We start from the raw sequence: 21,615 nt of genomic DNA, 5'->3' as shown, positions 1-21,615 counted from the left end.
CTGACTCAAATCCTCTCTTGGGCTGGAAGCATTGGTTTTAAAAGGCCAGCAGGAGTGGGATATTTGTCCAGCAATGGCCAGTGGCCCTTCTAATTCCATCAGGGAGAACACCATTGTTATTCATAAAGGGACAGCGGGGTGTGGACCCTGTGAAGTGGTTCTGCTGCCAGCGTCTGTTTCTTCACCTTTTAGGGGATGAAGTTATCCTTACGCCACGTCAGGTATTTGATGCTCAGTTTTTGGTAGAGAGAGGGAGCCCCAGCACATCGGCTGGAGCTCAGTAAACTCCAATGGCTCCCTATGGCCTGCAGAAGCAAATAGCACATGCTGTTTTGCTTTTGGAGCCCTTCCTAACCCTCCTCGCCCTGCTCCCTCTCCAGTTTTCTTACACCTAACTGCCCAACATCCAGTGACCCCGGCCTCCTGTCTGTTCCACAAACTAGACGCTGCACTTCTCAGCTCTGGGCATTCTCTCTGGCCATCCCTAGGCCTGGAACGCTATCCCTTTCCCACTGCAACTGCTGACCTCCCTGGCTTCCTTTAAGCTGCAGCTGAAATCCCATCTCCAACAGCAAGCCTCCAGCCACACTGAATTCTGTGCCTTCCCTGCTTCATTATCTCTTGTTTATCCTGCGTGTAGCTTGTCTGTACGTTTTTGTTTGCTTATTTTCTCCCCTGTTAGATTGTGAGCTCCCTGAGGGCAGTGCCTCTTTTTGTATCCCCAGTGCTTAGTACGGTGCCTGGCACACAGTAGGTGCTTAATATTGATTGATTGACTGGATAACTGAAGTGCTCCATCACTCCCCCTCCTGCCTCTGCGCCCGGATTATGAATTTACAGAATTGTTCATCTATTTACTCCTTCCGTCCAGGTGGTTTGTAGGACAAAATCGTGGCCGTTTCTGCTGTGATTGATCTTCATCCAAATGGTGGCCCCCAGGCCTCCCCTCTCTGATTCCTGGCTTCCTTCACTTGAGTAAACCTTTTAAAAATACAGTAAGAATGTCTTTTCCCCTGCCCCCACAGGCTTTTTGCCACCCCTTTTAATTACCTAGGTAGTCGTATTCCAACTCTGTGATACATACCTATGAGGTCAAATTGGCTCCCTTGTGTTAGGGCCTAAACTTTGGGTATTTGTGTATAAATGGCTTTTGGAGACCTGTGAAATTCTGACTATTTCAACAGTTCCTTTTCTGGCACTGTTCCTAATCTCTGCAGGACCTCGATGGGCGGGTCTTTGCTCAGGTTTTTGCTTTCCCATCTTTTCTGCTCATGGCCCTTTGGATTAGATCTGAATGATGCAAGACAAACATTCTTACCCGTTTTGGTTGGGTGCATTCCGTCCCTGGCTGGTGCCTGTCATTGTTCTAGTTCTAAGCCATGGTTCTCAGACACCATCTTCTTAATGGGCTGTCCGTTCCCACAGCAATAGGAGAAGCTGCAGAGAGGTCGTCAGAAGAAGGCCGTCAGATTCAGCTGCTGAGACCTCACCGGGACCACAGAGACCATTGCCAGCCAAGGAATGGGGTTTAGGCCATAAGGGTTGGCGAGGGAGCGGACAACAAAGAAGAGAAGGCAGAGAATGTTGCAGATCATTTCCAGGAGCTGACCGCGTGCACTCTCGGCCTGGGTCGAGAGAAAGGTCGTCTCTTCCTCAGAGACAGGAAATGGGACAGAACGGTGACTGCGTAGAGAGGTGCTGCTGTCCACAATAGCCCAGCCACTGACCTCTGGTTTGTTGAGAAGGCGGGGTCGGCAATGTTTGTAGAGGGGAGTGGAGGCGCTGGTCAAGGGAGAATTAAGGATTTGCCCCTCAGCCACGAGGCCCAGAACAGGCAGCATGAAGTGGTAGTGGGTTCCGCCAAGGCAGTGGTGTGCCTTTTTCTAGTGGATCCCAGAGGCTCAAGTCAGCCAAGATGGCATCTAATGGAAGGCCAAGGCTGTGAAGACAGGAGTGAGGCAGGCAGGAGTAATGAACTGGGAGAACAGGGAAGGATCTGACCAGGGCGCAGAAGAGTGAGGCAGAGGGAGAGGTGGAGGGACAAGACGATGAACAGAGGAAGACGCCCAAGCTTTGGGTCTGGAAGACAGAACACTTACAAGTGATGGCTAGCTCTAAGAGGGTGACCACACCTGCCGGTGTGCGGCTGAGGTGGCATCGAAGGTCCTGATCATGGGAGGTCAGGCAGTTTTTATGAGGATGTTACTAGGTATGTGCATGCCTGCAAATACGAGGGCAGGGTCTGGGGTGGAGAGGAAGACTGAATTTCTGGCTGCCCGTACCCCAAAATGTGTTTCAGAAGATAGAGAAATGGAGAAATCCATAACAGGCAGAGGTGAAAACTCTGCATAGATCCTCCGTAGCTAGGCTTGGATCTGCAGAAGGGTGGGGAGCCAGGCTGACTACTTGGGAGGCTGGCATAGCTGGAAAGAGCCTCAATTGCCTTTGGAATTTCATGCTTGCTAAAGAATTAACCTGAGAAGGATGGATGGTAGCACAAGGAAAATATGGCCACATCCTCATTTCTAAAATATATAGAGAACTAAGTCAAATTGATAAGAATATAAGTCATTCCCCAACTGATAAATGGTCAAAGGATATGAACAGGCAGTTTTCAGATGAAGAAATTAAAGCCATCTATAGTCATATGAAAAAATGCTCTAAATCACTGTTGATTAGAGAAATGCAACTCCAAACACCTCTGAGATACTATATCACACCTATCAGATTGGCCAATATGACAAAACTGGAAAATGATAAGTGTCGGAGAAGATGTGGGAAAATGTGTTGTTGTGGAGTTGTGAAATGATGCAACCATTTTGGAGAGCAATTTGCAATGTGCATACCCTTTGACTCAGTAATAGCACTTCTAGGGCTGTATCTCAAAGAGATCATAAAAATGGGGAAAGGACCCACATATACAAAAATATTTATAGCAGCTCTTTTTGTGGTGGCCAAGAATTGGAAATCGAGGGGATGCCCATCAATTGGGTAACGGCTGAACACATCATGGTATATGAATGTAATGGAATACTACTGTGCTATAAGAAATGATGAGCAGGCAGACTTCAGAAAAACCTGGAAAGACTTGTCTGGTTTAATGCTGAGTGAAGTGAGCAGAACCAGGAGAATGTTGTACACAGTAACAGCTACGTTGAGCGATGACTGACTTTGATGGACTTAACCCTTCTCAGCAATGCCAGGATCTAAGACATCTCCAGAGGCCTCATGATGGAAAATGCTATCCACATCCAAAGAAAGAACTATGGCGTTTGAATGCAGATCGAAGTAGCATACTATTTACTTTTTTTTCCCTTCTGTTTTGTTTTGTTTCCTCTTTGTTGTGGTTCCTCCTATTGGTTCTAATCTTTCCTTACAACCTGACTAATGTGAAAGTATGTTCAATGGGAATGTATATGTAGAGCTATATCAGATTGTGCAGCATCTTGGGCAGGGAGGGGGAGAAAAATTTAAAACTCAAAAGCTTATGGAAGTGATTGTTGATAACTCAAAATAAATTAATTAAAAACATGGCCACGTGAGGAAGAGGAAGAGGCAAGCCTCCTGGACTGCACTGGCGTCCACAGACAGATCCTAAAGGAGGCTGCACATATGCGGAGAGCTCATGGAACAGGCCCCAGCTCAGGGTGGTGGACGGGGGGGCCAGGAAGCTGTTGGGATGAGCAGTCCCCCATGGCCTGATGCCTGGGGCTGCATCAGCAGGAGCCTTGTGTCCCAAACTGGGGAATTTGTCCCCAGATGGACAGAAACCAAAGGAAACACTGAAAGATGAGGAACCAACAGGTATGTGAGAGGGGAGGGGCTGGGATGCAAGGCAGGGAAGGGCTTTCCCATGGGACTCTGGGGGCTCACCCTTCAGGTCTGTGGTTGTCCCAAGGGGACATGGTTCCCCTAGAGAACTGCCAACCAGGCCCAGCTATGTGGAGGACCAGGCAACAGCAACTTCTTACAGGATTCCAAGCTGGCAGGGTCGCGGGGAGCATCAGTGGAATTTTGCAGATAAACAAACAGCCCAGAGAGGGTCAGAGACTCCCTCAAGGTTACATAGATGGTAGTTAGGCTGATGACTCCAAAATGCCAGAACCAGGCTGAGGTTCTCCAGGGAACATTTTTTTTCCCTTTTTTCTTTTCTTTTTTTTGACTAGGCAGTGGGGTTAAGTGACTTGCCCAGGGTCACACAGCTAGTAAGTGTCAAGTGTCTGAGGCTGTATTTGAACTCAGGTCCTCCTGAGTCCAGGGCCAGTGCTCTATCCATTGTGCCACCTAGCTGCCCCAGGAACATTGCTATAGCCCTGCCTTCACCCTGGTGGCAGATAGAAAAAGAATCCAAATGCTACCATGCCTCCTGGGCCTCCATCCCAATTAAGAGCTGTTCTGGTCTCTGGGGTGCCCTGGGAGAGAGAGTACAGGATAGAGGAGAGAATGCTGGACCCAGGACCAAATCCCACTTGGTTTCTCATCTGTCCATCAGGGATAAAAATCCCAGGCAGGGGGTTATGTGTGTCATTGCTGTGATTTTTTTACCAATCTTCCACTTAGCCCCTTCCTCCAACACCTCCTTGTGGCATGGCCATGGGTCCTGGCAGGCCCCCTACCAGAGTCCTCTGGCACAGAGTGGGCTTTGGTTCTGTGCAGCTCCTGACAGAGGCAAGGTAGCTTGGCTGGCACATCCTGGTCCAGTGACCAATGAGGGCACAAAGCCGTAGGTGCATGAATCTTACCCATCTTGACATTTCCTGCTCTACACAAAACCAGAAGGGGGAGCTAACACACTGAATGAAAGAGTTGGAATCTAAAAACACCATCCCAGGCAAGCCCATCAGGCTGAGTGTACTAAGACGACGCTCAGTGGGGATGAGAAAGCGATGGGGGGGTGGGGGTGGGGGTCGGGGCCTAGAAGCTCAACGTGATGTGGCTGCCAGGAAAGCGAATGGGATCGTGGGTTGTGTCAGCTGGGGCAGGGCTTGCAGGAATAGGCAGGTGAGACTCCCACCCTACTCTGCCCTCATCAGACCTCGGTCAGGTCTGGAGTGTCCGCAGCAGGACGGCTAGGAGGTCATGGCCTGGAGTCCGAGTCACAGGAGGACTGTGGTCCTGGCTCAAGCACTTGATGGGCAATCATATGGTAGAGATATTAGAGTCATGCTTTTGGCCCCAGAAGGTAGAATCAAGAGCATCAGTTCATGCCGAGTGTAGGAAAACCTTCCCTAGAGTGAAGTCCTTGCTTCAGGGGGTAGTGGGTTCCCCCTCACTGGGAGTCTTCAGACAGAAGCTGGCCAACCACCCACTATGAGACAGCGAGGACTCCTTTCAGGTACAGGCTGGGTGAGGGGCAGCTGAAATTCTGTGATGGCGCACCAAACTGAAATTGTGGCCCTAAGCCCAGCCAGATGGGGTGAGGGGTGGTGTGTGACCCTCCCCCACCCTGCCCCCAACTGAGCACTTCTGCAAGGACAACAGGACCTCTCTCCCCTCCCTGCTGCCATGGCCCAGTCACTGGCAATCCCATAGGAAGCCCAGTGGATCCACCTCCAAAGAGGGATGCTCCAGTGAAGAAGGCTGGATCTGTGATCAGGGAGCCCAGTTGAGCTGACCCTTCTAACCCTGAGAACTGAACTATGTGAGAGAAAGAAGGATATGGACAGAGAGAGTTAGGAGTGGAGCATGGTGGTGGGAGGATGGGGCCGAGTCAGGGAGGGGGGTGCTCAGATGTCCTGTTCAAAAGCCACATCTCTCATTAAGCTCTCTTCAGCTGAGACAACAGTCCAAAACCAGAGGGCCCGAGGCATCAGTCCATCAACCAGCATTTATTAAGAGCCTATGGTGTGCCAGGGGAACAAACAAATACCAAAACAGTCCTTGCCCCCAAGGAGCTATGGTCTGATGGCAGACACAACACCCAAACCATTGAAGGATAAATTCGAAGAAGGCACTAATGCTAAGAGGGGCCACGAAGGTGGGATTTTAGCTGGGACTTGAGGGAAGCCAGGTGGAAATGAGAAGGGAGAATGCTTCAGGCACGGAGGGCTTCCATGCCCTTCTAGAGAGAAGGGTGGGGCGTATCTAAGGAACCACACACACCCCAGTGCCCAACTCAGTGGAGAGTGGTCCACCAAAGCAGGGTGTGCTCAACAGGCTGGGTCTGGAAGCTGGGAAGGGTTGGCCTGGTGCCCCACCGATTGTCCCCCTCCCTCTCACCAGCACAGCCATGAAGACTACTCTTTGAGCACTCCAAAAAGACAATGATTAAGGATGCCCTTAGCCCAGGCTCTCGGGTTTCTAGGATGCCCCTTCTCACGGCCCATACCCTATGTTCTGGAACTGGAGGCTTGGCCCTCCTGTTGAGCACTTTACCTTAAGGCTGGCTGTGTCCTGGGAAGAGAATGGTCACCAGAGCTCACGTGTTTCCCTGGTCAGGAGAAGCTAACAGGGTCTGGGCGGAAACATTCCTGGGCATATTCTGTGGCACGAATCTGATAGGGGTGGTCGATCCCAAGGCCATGAGAGCCTTCATTTCAGGGGACATTTGGTCCTCTCATACCACAGTGCTCCAGCTAAGTCTTTGCAAAAAGACCACCAGAAAATGAATTGCAGTTTATGTGCCAAGACCAACATTAAACATTACTGCTTCTCCCCAAATTAAAAGCAAGTGAGAGAATATAAAAAAAAAATGACTAACCCTAAATGCCTAAATCTCCCATGGGTATGTTTGTGAGAATCATCTATGCACACACACACAGGACACACGAAGAACTTTCACAATCTATGTTCCACAGCCTCCCACGTCTACTGTCACACACGACTGACTGATGCAGGATTCTGGAGAACCTGTATTAGAGAAACACAGTGGACTGGGAACAAGGTCCTCCCAAGGCCACTCACTGTCTCTCTTCCATCGGTCTTCTTGAAATAGAGGAAGAAAACTTTCTAATGACCTTCATTAAAAACAGAAAGGTAGAAAGTGGGGAGCCCAATGGCCACCAAAGGCACTTCCCACTGTCAGGAAGGAGACTCTGTGCAGAACATGGGCCTAGATGTACCTCCTGGGGCGAAGAATGCCTGTTGTCTAGATGAACAAGTACAGTGAACTAGACAGCCAAGGCATGAGGGGTGCTTCCTCTTTTTGGTTTCGTGGACCCCTCAGGCAGGGGATGCCTATGGACTTCTTCTCAGAATCATTTTTAAATGCATAAAATAAAATATATCAGATCAATTATATTGAGATACAATTATCAAATATTAAAAGAACTAGTTCATTTTACAGATCTTGGACAACGAGCTGGGACAAGAATTAAAAAAGACTGGGCAAGAAACTCTGTGGAAAATAGAGAAATTCCTTGAATGACCCCAGACAACTTGAATATTTTAAATAGGAACATTCTTTGTGCCATGTTTTATTTCCATGAGTCTGGAACACACTGATGATGGGAGTCATGGGGCACCCCACATGGAGGACTGGTTTCTAGGTATTGGGGAGGACCACAGTCTAGAGCACAATGATAATGGTAGTCATGGAGGCCACAGTCTGGGGCATAGAGAGGATGGGTGTCATGGAGGACCAGAGTCTAGAACACAATGATAATGGTAGTCATGGAGGCCAGAGTCTGGGGCACAGAGAGGATGGGTGTCATGGAAGACCACTGTCTGAGACACAATGATAATGAGTCATGGAAACCACAGTCTGGGGCACAGAGAGGATGGGGAACATGGAGCATTGCCATCTGTGATCTCTAAAGAATGGGAGTCTGGGTGCACCACCATCTAGGCACATAAAGGATGGATGTCATGGAGGACCATGTTCTAGTGAACCCAAAAGATGAGTGGCCCAGAGAGAGTACCACAGTGTAAAGTACACAGATGATGCCAGCTACGGGACATTACATTCTCTGGCACCCGGAGAGGGGAGTCATGAAACGACCAAGTGTCTGACACACAGAGGATTTGAGTCGTCTACAACTCATGATTCAATTCGGGATTTAGGCAAGCATTTATTGAGTGCCGCTCTGTGCCAGGAACTGTGATGGTCCAAATACAAAATGAAACCACCAGTTCCCTGCTCCCACAAGCTTACATTCTATTGGGGTGAGAAGCAGGAGAGGGGAGCTACATGCTCACAAATAAGTAAGCACAAACTATGTTCAAACTAAATACAAATCCATGCCAGGGGCCAGAGGAAGCAGGAATAGCTCCTGAAAGGGGAGGGAGTCTTGCACGGAAGCCAAGGTTCCAGGTGGCAAAGGTACGAAGGGGAGTGGCAGCGGTGGGGAGAGATGAAATGGGCGGGGCCTGGGAGTTGGAGGTGGGTCTGCCAGGCTGGAAATCACCAGGCACAGTCAGATTGTGAGGGGTCTTAAATACTGGACAGAGGAGCTACTAGGATAGGACCATGTGAGTGAAGAAAAGGGGAAGGTGGAGAGGTACTATGTAGAGAGGATCAGCAAGACCTCGAAAATGCAACGCTGGGAAAGCGTTCTGACAAAAGCAAACACAGGTCAGACAGGATCTTATACTAGAACCAAACCAAGGTCCGGCGCGGCTAAGGCGGCGTCTCTTTAAAAACGGGAGCCGGTGGAGGAACCTGCCTTTCATAATTATCACCGAGGACACGACCTTAAACAGAACATGGGACAGGGAGGTCAGAAGAGACGAAACAGTTCCCTTACATAAAACCAAACCTGGCAAGGACCGAGTCAACCAAGCAAGCTGGAGACAGCGGAGGGGACTGAGAAGGATCTTTGTGTTGAACACCTTTGATAAATTAGGTCTTCTCACCAATCTAGAGAAGCACCACCCAAATACAAGCTCATGAGAGAGTCTCCAAAAAATCAGTGGTTAAAAGTTATGAACAGTTTCAAAGGAAAAATTACAAACTACTAACAGCCACATGAAGGAATGCTTCAAATCACTAACCAACGAATAGCAAAATGAAAAACAGTTCAGAGTTTTCACCTCCCCCCTGCAAATGAGCAAAGCCAACACAAGAAGGGAATCCTCAGTACTGGGAGGGATATGAATTGGCCTGTCTCTTGTGGGAGTGACTAAAGGGCCCATTAAGTGACACAGAGATCCCATTGCTGGGCACAAACCCCAAATGAGCACAGACAGAAAAAAGAAGTCCCCCCCCAAAAATACCCAACATTTATTACCGTACCTTTTGTGGGAGCAAAGAGCTGGAAACAGAGTAGGTCCCCATCCCCTGGGGATCAGTAACCAAACAGTGGAACGTAAAGGCTATGAGATATCATTATGCTGCAAGAAACAACACAGGAGGGACTCAGAGAAACCTGGGAAGACTTCCGGGAATCCATGAAGCAGTGTCGAATAAGCCGAAACAGGTGACACAAAAGTAGAGACAGCGAGATACGCGATAAGGGCAAACTGCTCAGAACTGAGTCTGCCGAGTGAGCCTGGCCACTCCTGCCTCCCTTGCTGGTTTGAAGAATGGGGGCAGGAGGGGGAAATGCTAGACACACTGTGGGACAGGATCAGGGCACATGGCTTTTGTTGGACTGTTTTTTGTTTAATCTTTATTAAACGAGGTAGGGGACGAAGAAGGTATATTTGGAAGTGAATTTGTTTTGTTTAGACTACCTCAGAATTATCACGAGGTAATAATTGTAAAATTCCTTCCTCCCTCCCTTCCTTCCTGTGAATTACCATGACATAATTTGTAAAATTCCTCCCTCCCTCTCTTCCTTCCTGTGAATTACCATGAGATAATAATTGTAAAATTCCTTCTTCCTTCCCTTCCTGGTAGTAGGCTTCAAGTCTTTAAACAAAGTCTAAATATTGGCCACCTGTCAGACAGACGCGCTGCTAGGTAGCCTGGGAAATGCTGCTCTGCTGGCGCCTGGGGGCGTAGACCAATTCTGAGCCGAGCATTCTGGGGCATGCATTTCATCTGGTGGGCAACAAGGAGTTTCCAAAGGATTTTGAACCAACAGTGGCGTGCTCAATCCAGGGGCAAAAATGAAGCTATTATCCATGTTGAAGGGGCGCTGGAGAACGTTTCACACCCTGGAGAGCAAGGGGAAGGGTGGTGTGTTTGCGGCAAACCAGAGAGATGGTCATTTCTGTGGCACGTGGCAGAGACAAGACGGAGACGGCTCGGGCAGCATTCTGCCTGAGAACATCATGGACGCATGAGGCCTGACAGCCAGCCGGCCTCGCCTCACCTCACCTCAGCCTCCTTGCGGAGAGCTCCCTTTCCAGAAATACTCGAGAGAAGGCCTGAAGATGTGGAAGCATAAAAGGGCAGAGACAGAGTGTGTGTCAGAAAGACAAGCTGGCCCAGGGTGACGCTGAGAGAACGCCCTTCTGAAACAAGCCAAAGCCCAGCTGGGGCATGCTGAAGCTGGTGTGATGGCAGAACCCTGCCAGGAGGGAAGACCTGCCCAGGAGAAGGTAGGGGCCCAAGCCAGGGCATCCCAGGGCAGTCTGGTGGCTCACTGCCGTCTTAGACTGGCTGCTTATGATGCAAAGGGCCCAGAATTTCATCAGTGTCCCTCTTTGGGAGCCCAGAGCAACACGTTGATGTCTGTTAGGTTATTCCATGGCAAAGACAAATCGAGGCTGGGGATTAAATACTTGCTAAAGTAAGCAACCCCTGAGGTGGGTCACAGAGGTAAAGATGGCCATGAGCAGGACACCCTCCCGAAGAGCTTCTGAGCAAACGGGGCCTGGGGTGATTTTTTCAATTCAATTCAAATATTTATCAAGTGCAAGGCGTGGTGCTGAGCCTCGGGGACACAGAGGCAGAATGAAGACCAGTCCCGGTCCTCCACAAGCTTACATTCTCTAACTCCTACGAGCCAAACACAAAGTCTCCAGAAAATCACCCAAAGTATGACCGGGGGATCCTGCAGGCCTGTGCCCAGGATGTGTACGGGAGGGACAGTGCCACCGGCTGCCTGGAAAGGCAGGTGGGAGCTCCTGCAGGAGCCTCCGGGGCCGAGTTGCGGCAAAGGGACACAGCTTTTGGAGCCTGGGGGGGGGGAAGGGTGGTCAGTCCCATGCTTTAGAAAGGTCACTGGCAGTTGTGGAGGGGCCGACACGGGAAAGGTAGAGACTGGAAGGAGGGAGGAAGACCTACCCCTCATTAGGAGACTGCTACAAGAGATCAAGTGAAAGAGAGGGCCTGGCAACGGAAGGGTGGGCCCTACTGGGTGAAATCGATAACGAAGGTGAGCCTTTTGGTGGAATTCCACAAACCAAAGCAGGGAGGTCCGGGGAGACCAGTTCTTCAGGGGACTACATCACAAAGGGCTTGAGCGTACTAGGTCCCCTGGCCTCCGTCTGGAAGAGCCAATTTCCAACAATTCAGGGAAGGCAAAGTTAAGACCCTGGCTCCTGAGGTGAGAACCTAAGTGTGCAGATTCCAATGAAGTCCAAGCTGTCTGCCTGAGTCTGGGGGGGCTCAGTGAGGAAACGCCCCTGCCGTACCCAAGAGCCGCAGCACCCCAAGGACCTGAGGATGCAGGACCCTCATTGTAGGGGAAGATGAGTTGAGCTGACTTGCCCAAGGTCACCCAGGCAGTATGGCATGTGGGCCCCATGCTGCTCCTCAGGTTCAAGGCCAGAACAAGGGAGTCTTTCACTGCAAGTTAAGAACAAAGGCTTTTTTTAAAGCTTTGCTAAGGGCAGGGGACAGCACAGAAAGCAGAGGCGCAAGGTTGCCGAGCCCAGTCAGAACCAGCAGTGGCCACAGCGCCTAAGAACAGTTACTGAAGATGCACTTAATGAACAGGCTGAAAGGGCCGATGTCAGCCTCCAGCTACAGTCTCTAGGGGAGAGCCATAGGGATCTGCCCCCAGGCCCGTTCTGAATGAAGGAATCAGTGACTCAGATGGGCAGAGATGGCACACTGAGCAAACCCACAAGGCTGTGGAGGGACAGCCTTTGGACAAAATCTTGCAAAATGCTATTTAATATGGACAAAATGTGAACTCAATTTGGATTTTAAAAATCAGCTTCACCAACATCAGATGGGGAAGATGTAGCCAGTGACGCACAAAGTCAGTGAGTTGGCCTAGCCTGAGCCTTCGAATCCTGAAAGGGGAGGTCAGGACCATTGCGACGCCCTCTGGTCGGCCCCAGCGAGGAGTTCTGTGGCCAGCTCTGGGCCCAGGACAAACTGTGGTTTCTCGTTCCCCTGCCGACCTCAGGATAGGCACGGATTTAATCCATCCGTCAGGGCAGTAAGGTAGGCGTCATTTCAACAAAGCCTGGAAACCCCCCTGACTTCGTTTAGCTGGGGGGTGAAGATCCGTGTCTCAGAAGCAACTCCACCAGCACGCCCGGAGAAGTGGCTTTCTGCGGAAGCGATGCTCTGAGAGACTTGCCTTCTGCTCACCCTCTCCCAACAATTCCACTTCTCCAAGAACATGCTCCCAGGTCCCAATCCAGTCCAGCTCAGAAAGGGGGAGTTGATATGCCGACCACCTCTCATCAAATCCGCACATTTCAAGCCTCTATCCAATTTCTAACTAATTACTGACTGAAACATAAGCAGAGGGCGCAAGGCATCTGCGGCCCACAAAAACAACTCAGCCTCACTGATGACCAGTCGCTGACCCCACAAGGTCGGCATCCCAGAACAGTGAGGAATGAAGCCTACTGGTTCAAGATGGGGGACCCTGGATCCCTCTGGGGCATCCTGGCTCAGTTTATTTTCCAGGTATTTAGAAAAATGTCATGTAGTGTACCTTGTGTAGGTAACCATAATTAATTCTCTCTTAGGCTTTCTTGAAAAGGATAAAAGGGGGACAAGCAAAAATCCCACTTTCAGGTCAACAACCACAACTGCCTGAGTGCTTGGCTCTGTGCCGGGGCTACAGGGCAAACAAGGTCCCTGCCTGAGAGGAGCTTGCCTTCTCCTCAGGGAGACATGTATCAAGACAAGAGAACAGAAAAGAGTTGTAAAGTAATTCAGGGAAGGATCCCGGGTGGGGTGGGGGAAGGAAGCACAGGGGAGGGTCAGGTGACAAGCACTGCTTAGAGGCTCTCCTGGGCTCCCCACCCTCTGGCTTCTGCTCTAGGGAGCTGGAGGGGACTGGCACAGCGGGGAGAGGAAGAGCCAGAAGCATGACCAGTCTGGGCCTGCCCCCAAATGGAAGAAAGGCCTTATCCGGGCTGGGCCCCCGCTCGAGGGATTCCAAAAGGCACAGGGACAGAGGTGTTCTGGGAACAAGTTGACCAGTTTACTACCGGGGGTCTGCACCAGCTGGGGCTAGGGGTGAATGGGAGATGCAGCCACCTGGTGGAGGTGAGGACACGGAGGCAGAAGCCATCGAGGTGGGAGCAGGGTGAGATCTGCAGGAAAGGGAAGGAGCCCTGTGTTAGACATCCAGAGGGAAATGCAAAACAGGGCTCAGGAGAGAGATGAAGGGGAGTACCGAGACGGGACAGTCTTCTGAGAGGTGAACTTACCAAGAAAGAATTGAGTGAGAAGAGAAGGAAGTCCTTAGAAGCGCACTCATACATAGGACGTAGACCGTGGATGAACGCAGATCCCGCAAAGGAGACAAAGGAGGAGCAGGCAGGCAGGAGAACCAGGAGAGGCCAGAGGCACCAACACCCAGGGAGAAGAGAGTGTCCAGGAGGAGAGCAGAGGCTAGCCAGCGCCGTCAAGAAGGCTGAGGGGCAAGAAAAGGCCAGTGAGTGATGCCTGGTGACCCCAGCCAGGGCAGTGTCAGGGGAGGCTGGAACACGCCATCGGGTTTCCACGGTGGCCTGTCCTGGAGCCTCACACTGGCACCTCATTCTCCCCCCCACAGCTAAGCCCACACTCTCCACTGGGCAGCCCCCAGGTTGGCCGGCTGTGCATTCTGGACGGTCCACAACGGAACACACAATCCACTTTAAAAGACCACACACAAAGGCTTCAGTCCAGTGAGAGAGAATGAACTGAGTTTTATTTTGTCCTCTCTGAGCTGTCCATGTACCAAAGAAGGGAGGGGGAGAGAGTTCTGCTTTACACTTTCTCTCGCAGGTGAGCATATCCTTGGTACGGAGCTGGCAGCAAGCGTCTCTTCCGTGTTTCTGGCTCCAGGAGGTTACACCATCAGTACCAGTGTAAGTAATGGTCAAGTGAAGAAACACGGGCAGGCCGCTGGAGAGGTCTCCGGGATTGACCATGGATGTACCATTGCATAAAGTGCTTCTGGATTTAAAAACTGGAAAGCTGGCAAGTGTCTCCACGCTTTGGAAACAAAGAGGAAAAGCGTCCCAGAGGAGATCTCTTTGGAGTCCTTCCTTCCCAGTGGATTTCGTACTTGGCACTGCCCTCCTAGCCTCCGAGGCGCTGGCCTTCGCCCCACGCGAAGCCTCCTGGTCGCTCTTCAGGCAAGGGGTTGTAATTGGGATCATCATCTGCCGTATCAAAAATTGCCTTCCTAAAAACAGATGACAGAAATAATCTATCCCCCAGCACTCGAACCCTTTAGTCTTGGGGACCTGGGGGGCAGTTCTGAGGGGCTGGACTGGCACAAAGCTATGGGAACTGTTTGGCACTGAGTGGCATTTTTACCTTGGATCCTAATCAAGCAAACATTACTTTTCAAAGCTAAGGCCAATTCTTTTTTCCTTTGAATGTGTAGATAAAACAAGTATTTAACCTATACAAATGCATCAAACAGACCCACCAGACAACATTCCTCACCCCGACCCCCCAAAATCCAACAAAGTTAATTATCACACCTGGACAGCTTTGAGCAGTCAGGCAGACTTTAGGCCCCGATGTCCCAATGGACAGAATTGTGGCATTTCGGTCGGACCAGACACCGCGGCCCCAAACGGCCTGCTGAGCCACACACTTGCCCACTGAGGAGGGGCGACCCAGCCCACTCTGGGGTAGAACTCACTGTAAACAAGATTTTCTTGACATCCAACCCTGACCACTGCCCCTGGCTCTGCCCTCCGAGGTCGATAAGATGAACCCTTTCAAGTACCTAAATGCGCACTCAGCTCCTGAAACATTTTCGTGGGCATACGCAGTAGTACCCAGATGTACATGTTATCACCCCCCCCCCCACCCCGGGGGCCCACCCCCACTTCTCACCACACCAGCATCATCACCACCATCAATGACATCAGAGACTAGTCCTTTTATCCCCAGCGGCCAACTTGGCACCTGGCATAAACCGGAGCCATTCCCCATTCTGGCCAGCCACCCTGGACGCTGGCTGGTTCAGCAACATCCTTCCTAAACTGGTCATGCAGGCCTGACTCAGGCCTGAGGAACGCCAAGGTCAGCAGTGTGGACCATCACCTCCGTACTCCTGCAAACTATGCCCACTTCTGTGTCATACACATGAGTATAATTATCTGTATTACGCCCAAGACGGCTAATGCCACAATTCCAGGCTGACTCAGAATGAGCCGCTGCCCCTAAAACTCTTGGGACTTTTCCAGAAAAGCTTTTGTTTAGCCACGCACTCTCTGACCCTCCCCTCCCCCCACCTTATACTTGGAAGATATACAGATGTTTTCAGAAATCACATTTAAGAATATGTTTCTCCCTCATTAAATTTATTTTGTTAGATGTGATTTTAAGTTCTAGCCTGTCAAAATGCCATGGACCTTCTCTCTCATGCTACTCATCGGCTGCCTTCCTCCCAGCTTTATCTGACCTTCAGATCTAGGCCATCCCAAGCCACTGGGGAAAACATCAGAGGACATGTGCTACCAAGGCCTCCTTCTGGGCCACTACTGAGCCCTCAGTGACAGCTCTCCCCCGACCCCCACCAACCCTGGCATAACCACATGGCTCTTGGGGGTCACTCCCCACAGATGGCATTTCCCCAGGAAGCCAAGCTCAGTTCCCTGGCCTGTTCCAGCCTCAAGCTTTCCTTCTGACCCTTCCCTGGTTCAGACAAGCCTCTCCCCTTCTCTCTGACCTTTTGAACATAACGGACAAAGGGCTGCACTTCGGGGGGGGGGACCCCCAATTTACAACAATGCTCAGTGTCACCATCATCTCCTCGCTCACACATCAAACACCCTAACTCAGGGCCTCACGATTTCTCACCTAGATGAAGGCCACAGCCTTCTTCCTAACTGGTGTCCCTGCCTCAGTCTCCCCATTCTAGGCCCTCCCGACATCCCTGGTCTAAGGGAAGGAGAGGGCAAGAAGCATTTCTACAGTGCCTACTATGGGCCAGGCACTGTGTGAGCACTTTCACAAGTATTACCTCATTTGAGGCATCTGGATAAAATGTAAACTCCCCTGTCTGGCTTTCATGGCCCCAACCCACCTCACCAGTTCTGGGACATGGATCCTCACACCCAGTGCTCCAACCACCCACCTGCAGGTCCCACAGGCCTAAGGACAGTCTTCACAGACCCGTCCCTGATTTATGCTGCTGCCCATGCATTTCTGTCCCAAACTGCCTCACCTTCATTTTAATTTTTTCACTTTATATTGAGGAGGGTTACATTTACAAACAGACTCTCTTTGGAGTGCACGCTCCTCATGAGCAGAGATCGCTTTGGTCCCGGAACACAGCAGAAGCTTATGACATCCCTGAGAGATGATTTAGAGCCCATCACAATCGGGTGTCGTTCCCCTCCCCCACTAGATGGTCCCTGGTTTTCCTTCCTCCCGTTTCTCATCTCCCATGTGAGGGTCTGGGCCCCTCCCTGTCAGGACCCCTCAGGAAAGCTCGAGGGCTTTCCCCAGGGCCCACCCCCACTTCTCACCACACCAGCATCATCACCACCATCAATGACATTCACTTCAGTCTCTGCAGAGCTCTTTTCCCCCCTAAGCCAGTGACTTCACTGGTGAAGGGAAGGCCCAGTAAGAAGCCTCCCTCTCTGTGGACAATGAGAAGTCAAATGACTGGCCCAGGGTCTCCCAGCCAGGGTGACTCAGAGGGAGGGAGGCCTTGGCTCCTGCACCACACCAACAGAGCTTGGGACATCAGGATGTCACATCCCCTGATACTCTGTCCTGAACAGCCCCCTTCTCTGGTCATCTGATGTTGACTAAATGGGGATGACTCATGTGGTACTGTCCATGGAATCCCCACAATCCGGCACGAGAGAATACTCACAAAATAGTAGGTGTTTTCAGAATTCTCGCTCCCCCTGGCTGATTGGGAAATACATCTTCCAAGAAAAAATATATGTGTCCAACTGCAATTCCTAGAATCAACCATAAGACAAAGAACAGGAGTGAAGAGATAAAAGATGGGGCCTGGGCTGCCTGGGAGCCCGGCCCCCATGGGTAGGCCACCAGCAGACTGCAAAGAAAAGCTCTGCACTGTGGCCTTGCGGGCAGGTGTGGCGACCTAAACGCCTCTAGAAGAGGACAGGAGGAGAGAGCAACAGTGATCCCTTACCCAGGAGGTCCACAATGATGGAGTTGCCCAGTAACAAGGAAAAGCCCATGAGGACCCAGGGCAGAAAGGGGGCCTGGAAGTTGAGAAGGCCAAAGAAGTTCATGCGGACGTACGGATTCCTTCGGCTCCACACGTAGACAAGCATGATAGTGAAGGCCTGCCCCAAGAAAACTAAGCTCACGAACAGACCGAAAAGCTAGCGGCAGGAGTCAAAGAAAACTATCAAAGATGCCGCCCATGGTCTAGAGGGCAAGGAGGCGGGTAGGAAGAATCCAGGGCACAGCCACTGCTCTGGGGAGCCCGGCCAGAGAGCACCAGGGTCAGCCTGGGGCACAATGAGGGTCTAGCTGCGTCCTCCCTCCCCATCCCCCCCACTCCCACTTTCACGGCCACAGCGCCAGATTCCAGTCCTCAGTGGGAGGAAGGGCATCTCGAGGGGACCTTCTCTTCCCTGTAATGCACAGACCCCCAAGTGGTTCTTTCCACACTGGTCTGGTATTTTCACCAGACGGGCTGGTCCTCAGGTCAGACCTGCGGGGCACTTTATAATCGCTCAGAGCCAAAGAAGCCAAGATTAAGAACTTGGATCGTTAACACGAGTAACCAAGAGGGGGCTTCATAGCAACGAGCCAGAGGAGTGGCCCACCTACACCATCTGAGCTGGGGGGTCCCAGAAATCGTGGGGAGTCCTAATGGGGTGAGAAGCCCGGAGCAGCCGGCACTGGCTACAGAGAGGAGGGTCTTTACAACTTCTTGGGGGTCGTCCAGCGGCTGAAGGATACAGTCATTAAGAGTCCCCCAAAAAGGAACATGAATACAAAGTCTGCTGTCCGGCCTCGGAAAGAGCCTTCTTCGAGCATTCGGCAGTAACGGTATCTGAAGGTGGAGTCAGGAAAAAGAAAATAGCCCAAAACACACACAACCATGAGGCACACATCCCCTCAGTCAGGCACGCAGCTCCTTGTCCAGCTGCTCCTTTCCTGGATCCTCAAATACACCCGGGAGCACAGGACCGAAGCAGGGAGGGCCGCTCTGTTCTGTCCTGGTCTCGATCCCCGGCTCGTGGCACAGGCCGGCCCGGGGATTCCTGGCATCTTGCCTTGCCTAGGCCGGGCAGCCAGCGTCATGTCCTGTCCTGTCCCATCTAACCCCAAGGTTGCCTCCTCTGGCAGGAGGAGCCTAAGGAGCTTTTCCAGCCCCTCACCCACCCCGGAACACAGCTGTGACCCGAGCCCACTGAAGAAAACCAAGCCCTCGGGCCTTCCTGCTGCTCCTCTGGGCCTGCCTCGTTTTCACTCCTTGTTGCCTGCTCTGGCCATCCCCTTCCTGCTTAGCTCCTCCTGACCTATGGTTCTGGAGCTTCCTTGGGCTGGGGGAGGGGAGCAGGGGCCGCCTTCCCTGAGATCTAGCTCTTTGACCCCCCCATCCCCTTTCCTTCCTTCTCTATCCCCTCCTCCAAGACAGGGGGTAGGATGGGGGTCTCATCACGTCCATCCCGCTGCTGGCAGTCAGATCCAGAGCAGAACTGGCCCTTCTTCTGAAGAATCTGCCATCAGGTCAAGAACGAAACACTCTGCTCTGAGCTGAGTTCCGGCCAACGCTCCGTGCCAGTCACTGATTCCTCTCCAAAGACAAGGTCATTTTGTGTCTCCAGCCCCCGGCCTCTCTTTACCCATCCTGCTTCTGTGGCTAAAAGCACTTTACACACATCAGAGTCACCTTGTTAGGTAAAGGGGGGGGGGGCAAGAGAACAAGTATTTATTGAGTACCCACTGTATGCCAGGCACAGGGCCAAATGCTTTTTACAAATAATATCTCATTTGACCCTCACAGCACCCTGGAGAAAGACATAGCTATTTTCTCCATTTTACAGAAGAGAAATCCAAGGCTGAGAGGGTGACTTGCCCACAGTCACAGAGACAGTGAGTATTTTTCAGTTCTGAACTCGCCTCCAGCATCCTACCCCATGCCTCAATGGGCAGCCTGTAACATCTCTCAGATAAGGCCCCACCCTGCAGGCCCTCATCATGTCGCACCCTGATCACTCCTGGGGGTCTGCCTCTAGTTCCGCCCCCCCCAGCCCATCCCTCATTCCTGTCACCCCCTATTTCATAAACTCCGCTGGCTCCCTACTGCCTCCAGGAGCAAATTCAAAATGTTGCTTGCCATTCAAAGCCCTTCCTACCTGGCCCCTCCTCCCTTTCCAGGCTTCTGACATCTTATCCCCCCTCCCCCAGCCTCTGGGCCAGCCCACTACCAAGAATCTCCATCTCTCAGCCCTGGGCCTTCTCTCTGGCCGACCCACTCTCCTCTGCCCTAACTACTGTCCTTTTGGCTTCCTTTATCTCTTACAGGAATTCTTCCCCAAGCCCCTTAATTCCAGAGCTTTCCCTCTGCTAATTATTTCCTCTTTACCCTGTCTATAGCTTGTTTGCACATATTTGTTTGAGCTCCTTGGTAGGAACCGGCTTTTGCCTCTTTTCGTATCCCCAGTGCTTAGCACAGTGCCTGGCACACAGTATGTGCTTAATCGAGGTTTACTGACACGGTACCAGAAACAAAAGTCAAAACAGCAAAATAACGGCCAAAATATTGGATTTCTGACAGTCCTTGGCAATCACATATTTGACAAAGGATACAAGAAAATCATATTAAATAAAAAATTGAATCCAACTGGTCCAAAGAACAAGAAATTGGTGATTAATCTCCATATCTGTAAAATGAAAAAAAGCTGAATTAACTCAGATATAATTATCAGAAGTGTTTCAGTAAACAAGCCAGAGGGGAAACGCTACATCTACATGCCTTTTCTGAGGGTAACTGTGTGTGTTTGGTTTTTTTTTTTTTTGGTGAGGCAATTGGGGTTAAGTGACTTGCCCAGAGTCACACAGCTAGGAGTTATTATGCGTCTGAGGCACAATTTGAACTCAGGTCCTCCTGACTTCAGGCCAGTACTCTTATCTACTGCGCCACCTAGCTGCCCCTTGAGGGTAACTGTGAAAAAGTAGGGTAACATTTTGACAATTTACCTGATCCATTGAACCATAAAAGGAAACATGATCATCAGAAGTAGAAATTAAACACTCAACCTGCCCCCTACGGAGCACGCTTGCGCACTTGGACAGCAGGGAGGGAGGAAAACTCATCAACATGCCACAGATGCTCTTGGTTTTGAGAAAGTCACACAAACTTGGTTCAGCTGTTCATTTGGAGACTTTGCAGCTGCTAAGATTTCACATCCAGGGCCTCTGAGGGAGCCTACCTCTTCCGTGATCTGCAGCATTCTATACAGACAGCATTTTTTTCTCACTGAGGACATTTCAACATTCTGACAACCTAAAAACTTGTGGTTCGATAACTGCATTTTAGCATACTTTTTGCGGTGCCCTATGTATTTTACTTTGCACCTGCAGAAACATGCTTTTAAGGAGGGTAAAAGGTTAAAAGCCCAGACCTAGACGCTGACCTGGAAGACCCCTCCGCACGAAGTCTGCCCGACCTATGCGCCATATAGGGACCTCTGACCCCTCCGGATGGAACGTAATGTGATACAATGTAACACAACACAACACAACACGGAAAGTAACAAAGTATACTTTTGGCTCTCCGAGGGCTGACCCAAACTCAAGCCAAAAGGCTTTTTTCCCTTTAACACCCATCCAGAGGAAAGGCCAGCTCCACGGGCGACTCCTCACAGGACTAGGACGCGGCCTCGGGGAGAACGTATTCGGAGGCAGGGGCTGCCTGGGACGGGAGAGGAAGGAGACCGGGGGCAGCGGGCGCTTAATAAGTGCAGGAGCACACAGCAGGCGCCTAATAAGTGCAGGTCAGCCAGAACGAAACCATGGCAACCGTGCTCCCTCCCTCGCTCACCTGGAAGTGCCGGAAGATGAGCTCAGGGTTGAAGTAGAGCTGGAAGGGCGTGATCAGCTCCAATTGCTGGAGGGGAAGAAGAGGCAGCCGGTCAGGCAGGCTCCCCCCTAACCCTCTGCCGCCTTCGGGGTCAGGCCCGACAGCGGCCCCCGCCCAGCTTCCCCTTCCAGGCCCCGGCCCCGCCCCGCCCTCCGCCAGGCCTCCCCCTCACCACGGCGGCCGTGGTGAGCACGCAAGCCGTGGTGTACGCGCGGCTCACGGGCGGGATCTGCAGGTACTCCAGCCTCAGGCTCTGGTACGCCATCTTCCCCGCCCGCCCCGCCCCGCGCGCCCGCGGCGCTCCCGCCGCCGCCGCCGCCGCCGCCGCCGCCGCCGCCGC

At 51.5% G+C, this 21,615-nt stretch overlaps 2 protein-coding genes across 7 annotated transcripts; both read right to left on the bottom strand.

The window, feature by feature from the left end:
* Positions 1-208: 208 nt before the first annotated feature.
* On the bottom strand, positions 209-14,179 carry LOC114033303. Of its 6 annotated transcripts, none has more exons than XR_003567959.1 (3): positions 13,450-14,179; positions 1,319-1,437; positions 209-305 (listed from the first exon to the last, which is right to left on the bottom strand). XR_003567959.1 is itself a non-coding variant. In XM_027848764.1 (2 exons), exons 1-2 carry the CDS (start codon positions 14,155-14,157, stop codon positions 13,144-13,146), a joined length of 897 nt encoding a protein of 298 aa, XP_027704565.1. In that variant the 5' UTR covers positions 14,158-14,179; the 3' UTR covers positions 11,024-13,143. The 6 variants fall into 6 exon arrangements, 1 of the variants encoding a protein (XP_027704565.1); XR_003567958.1 differs by having other exon boundaries at positions 232-305; positions 859-1,437; XR_003567957.1 differs by lacking the exon at positions 209-305 and adding an exon at positions 877-981.
* DERL2 (derlin 2) lies at positions 13,908-21,556 on the bottom strand. The gene is made up of 7 exons (XM_027848765.1): positions 21,448-21,556; positions 21,237-21,302; positions 20,003-20,076; positions 18,146-18,239; positions 17,364-17,559; positions 17,076-17,166; positions 13,908-14,414 (listed from the first exon to the last, which is right to left on the bottom strand). Exons 1-7 carry the CDS (start codon positions 21,538-21,540, stop codon positions 14,309-14,311), a joined length of 720 nt encoding a protein of 239 aa, XP_027704566.1. The 5' UTR covers positions 21,541-21,556; the 3' UTR covers positions 13,908-14,308.
* Positions 21,557-21,615: the final 59 nt, after the last annotated feature.

This window comes from Vombatus ursinus, unplaced genomic scaffold (assembly GCF_900497805.2).
Source record: "Vombatus ursinus unplaced genomic scaffold, bare-nosed wombat genome assembly UNPS02006874.1, whole genome shotgun sequence".
NCBI classification, from domain to species: Eukaryota; Metazoa; Chordata; class Mammalia; order Diprotodontia; family Vombatidae; genus Vombatus; species Vombatus ursinus.
The sequence above is the reverse complement of the archived record's forward strand: the minus strand, read 5'-3'. Positions and strand labels throughout refer to the sequence as shown.

Coding starts and splice junctions, on each gene's coding strand:
- LOC114033303 (XM_027848764.1), bottom strand. CDS start 14,157: ATGGTCAATCCCGGAGACCTCTCCAGCGGCCTGCCCGTGTTTCTTCAC. Junction 13,333..13,449: donor TCTCACTCAATTCTTTCTTG/GTAAGTTCACCT, acceptor CCTTTCCTGCAG/ATCTCACCCTGCTCCCACCT.
- DERL2 (XM_027848765.1), bottom strand. CDS start 21,540: ATGGCGTACCAGAGCCTGAGGCTGGAGTACCTGCAGATCCCGCCCGTG. Junction 20,077..21,236: donor TCATCTTCCGGCACTTCCAG/GTGAGCGAGGGA, acceptor TTCATTTTACAG/ATATGGAGATTAATCACCAA. Junction 18,240..20,002: donor TTATTTAATATGATTTTCTT/GTATCCTTTGTC, acceptor CTCCACCTTCAG/ATACCGTTACTGCCGAATGC.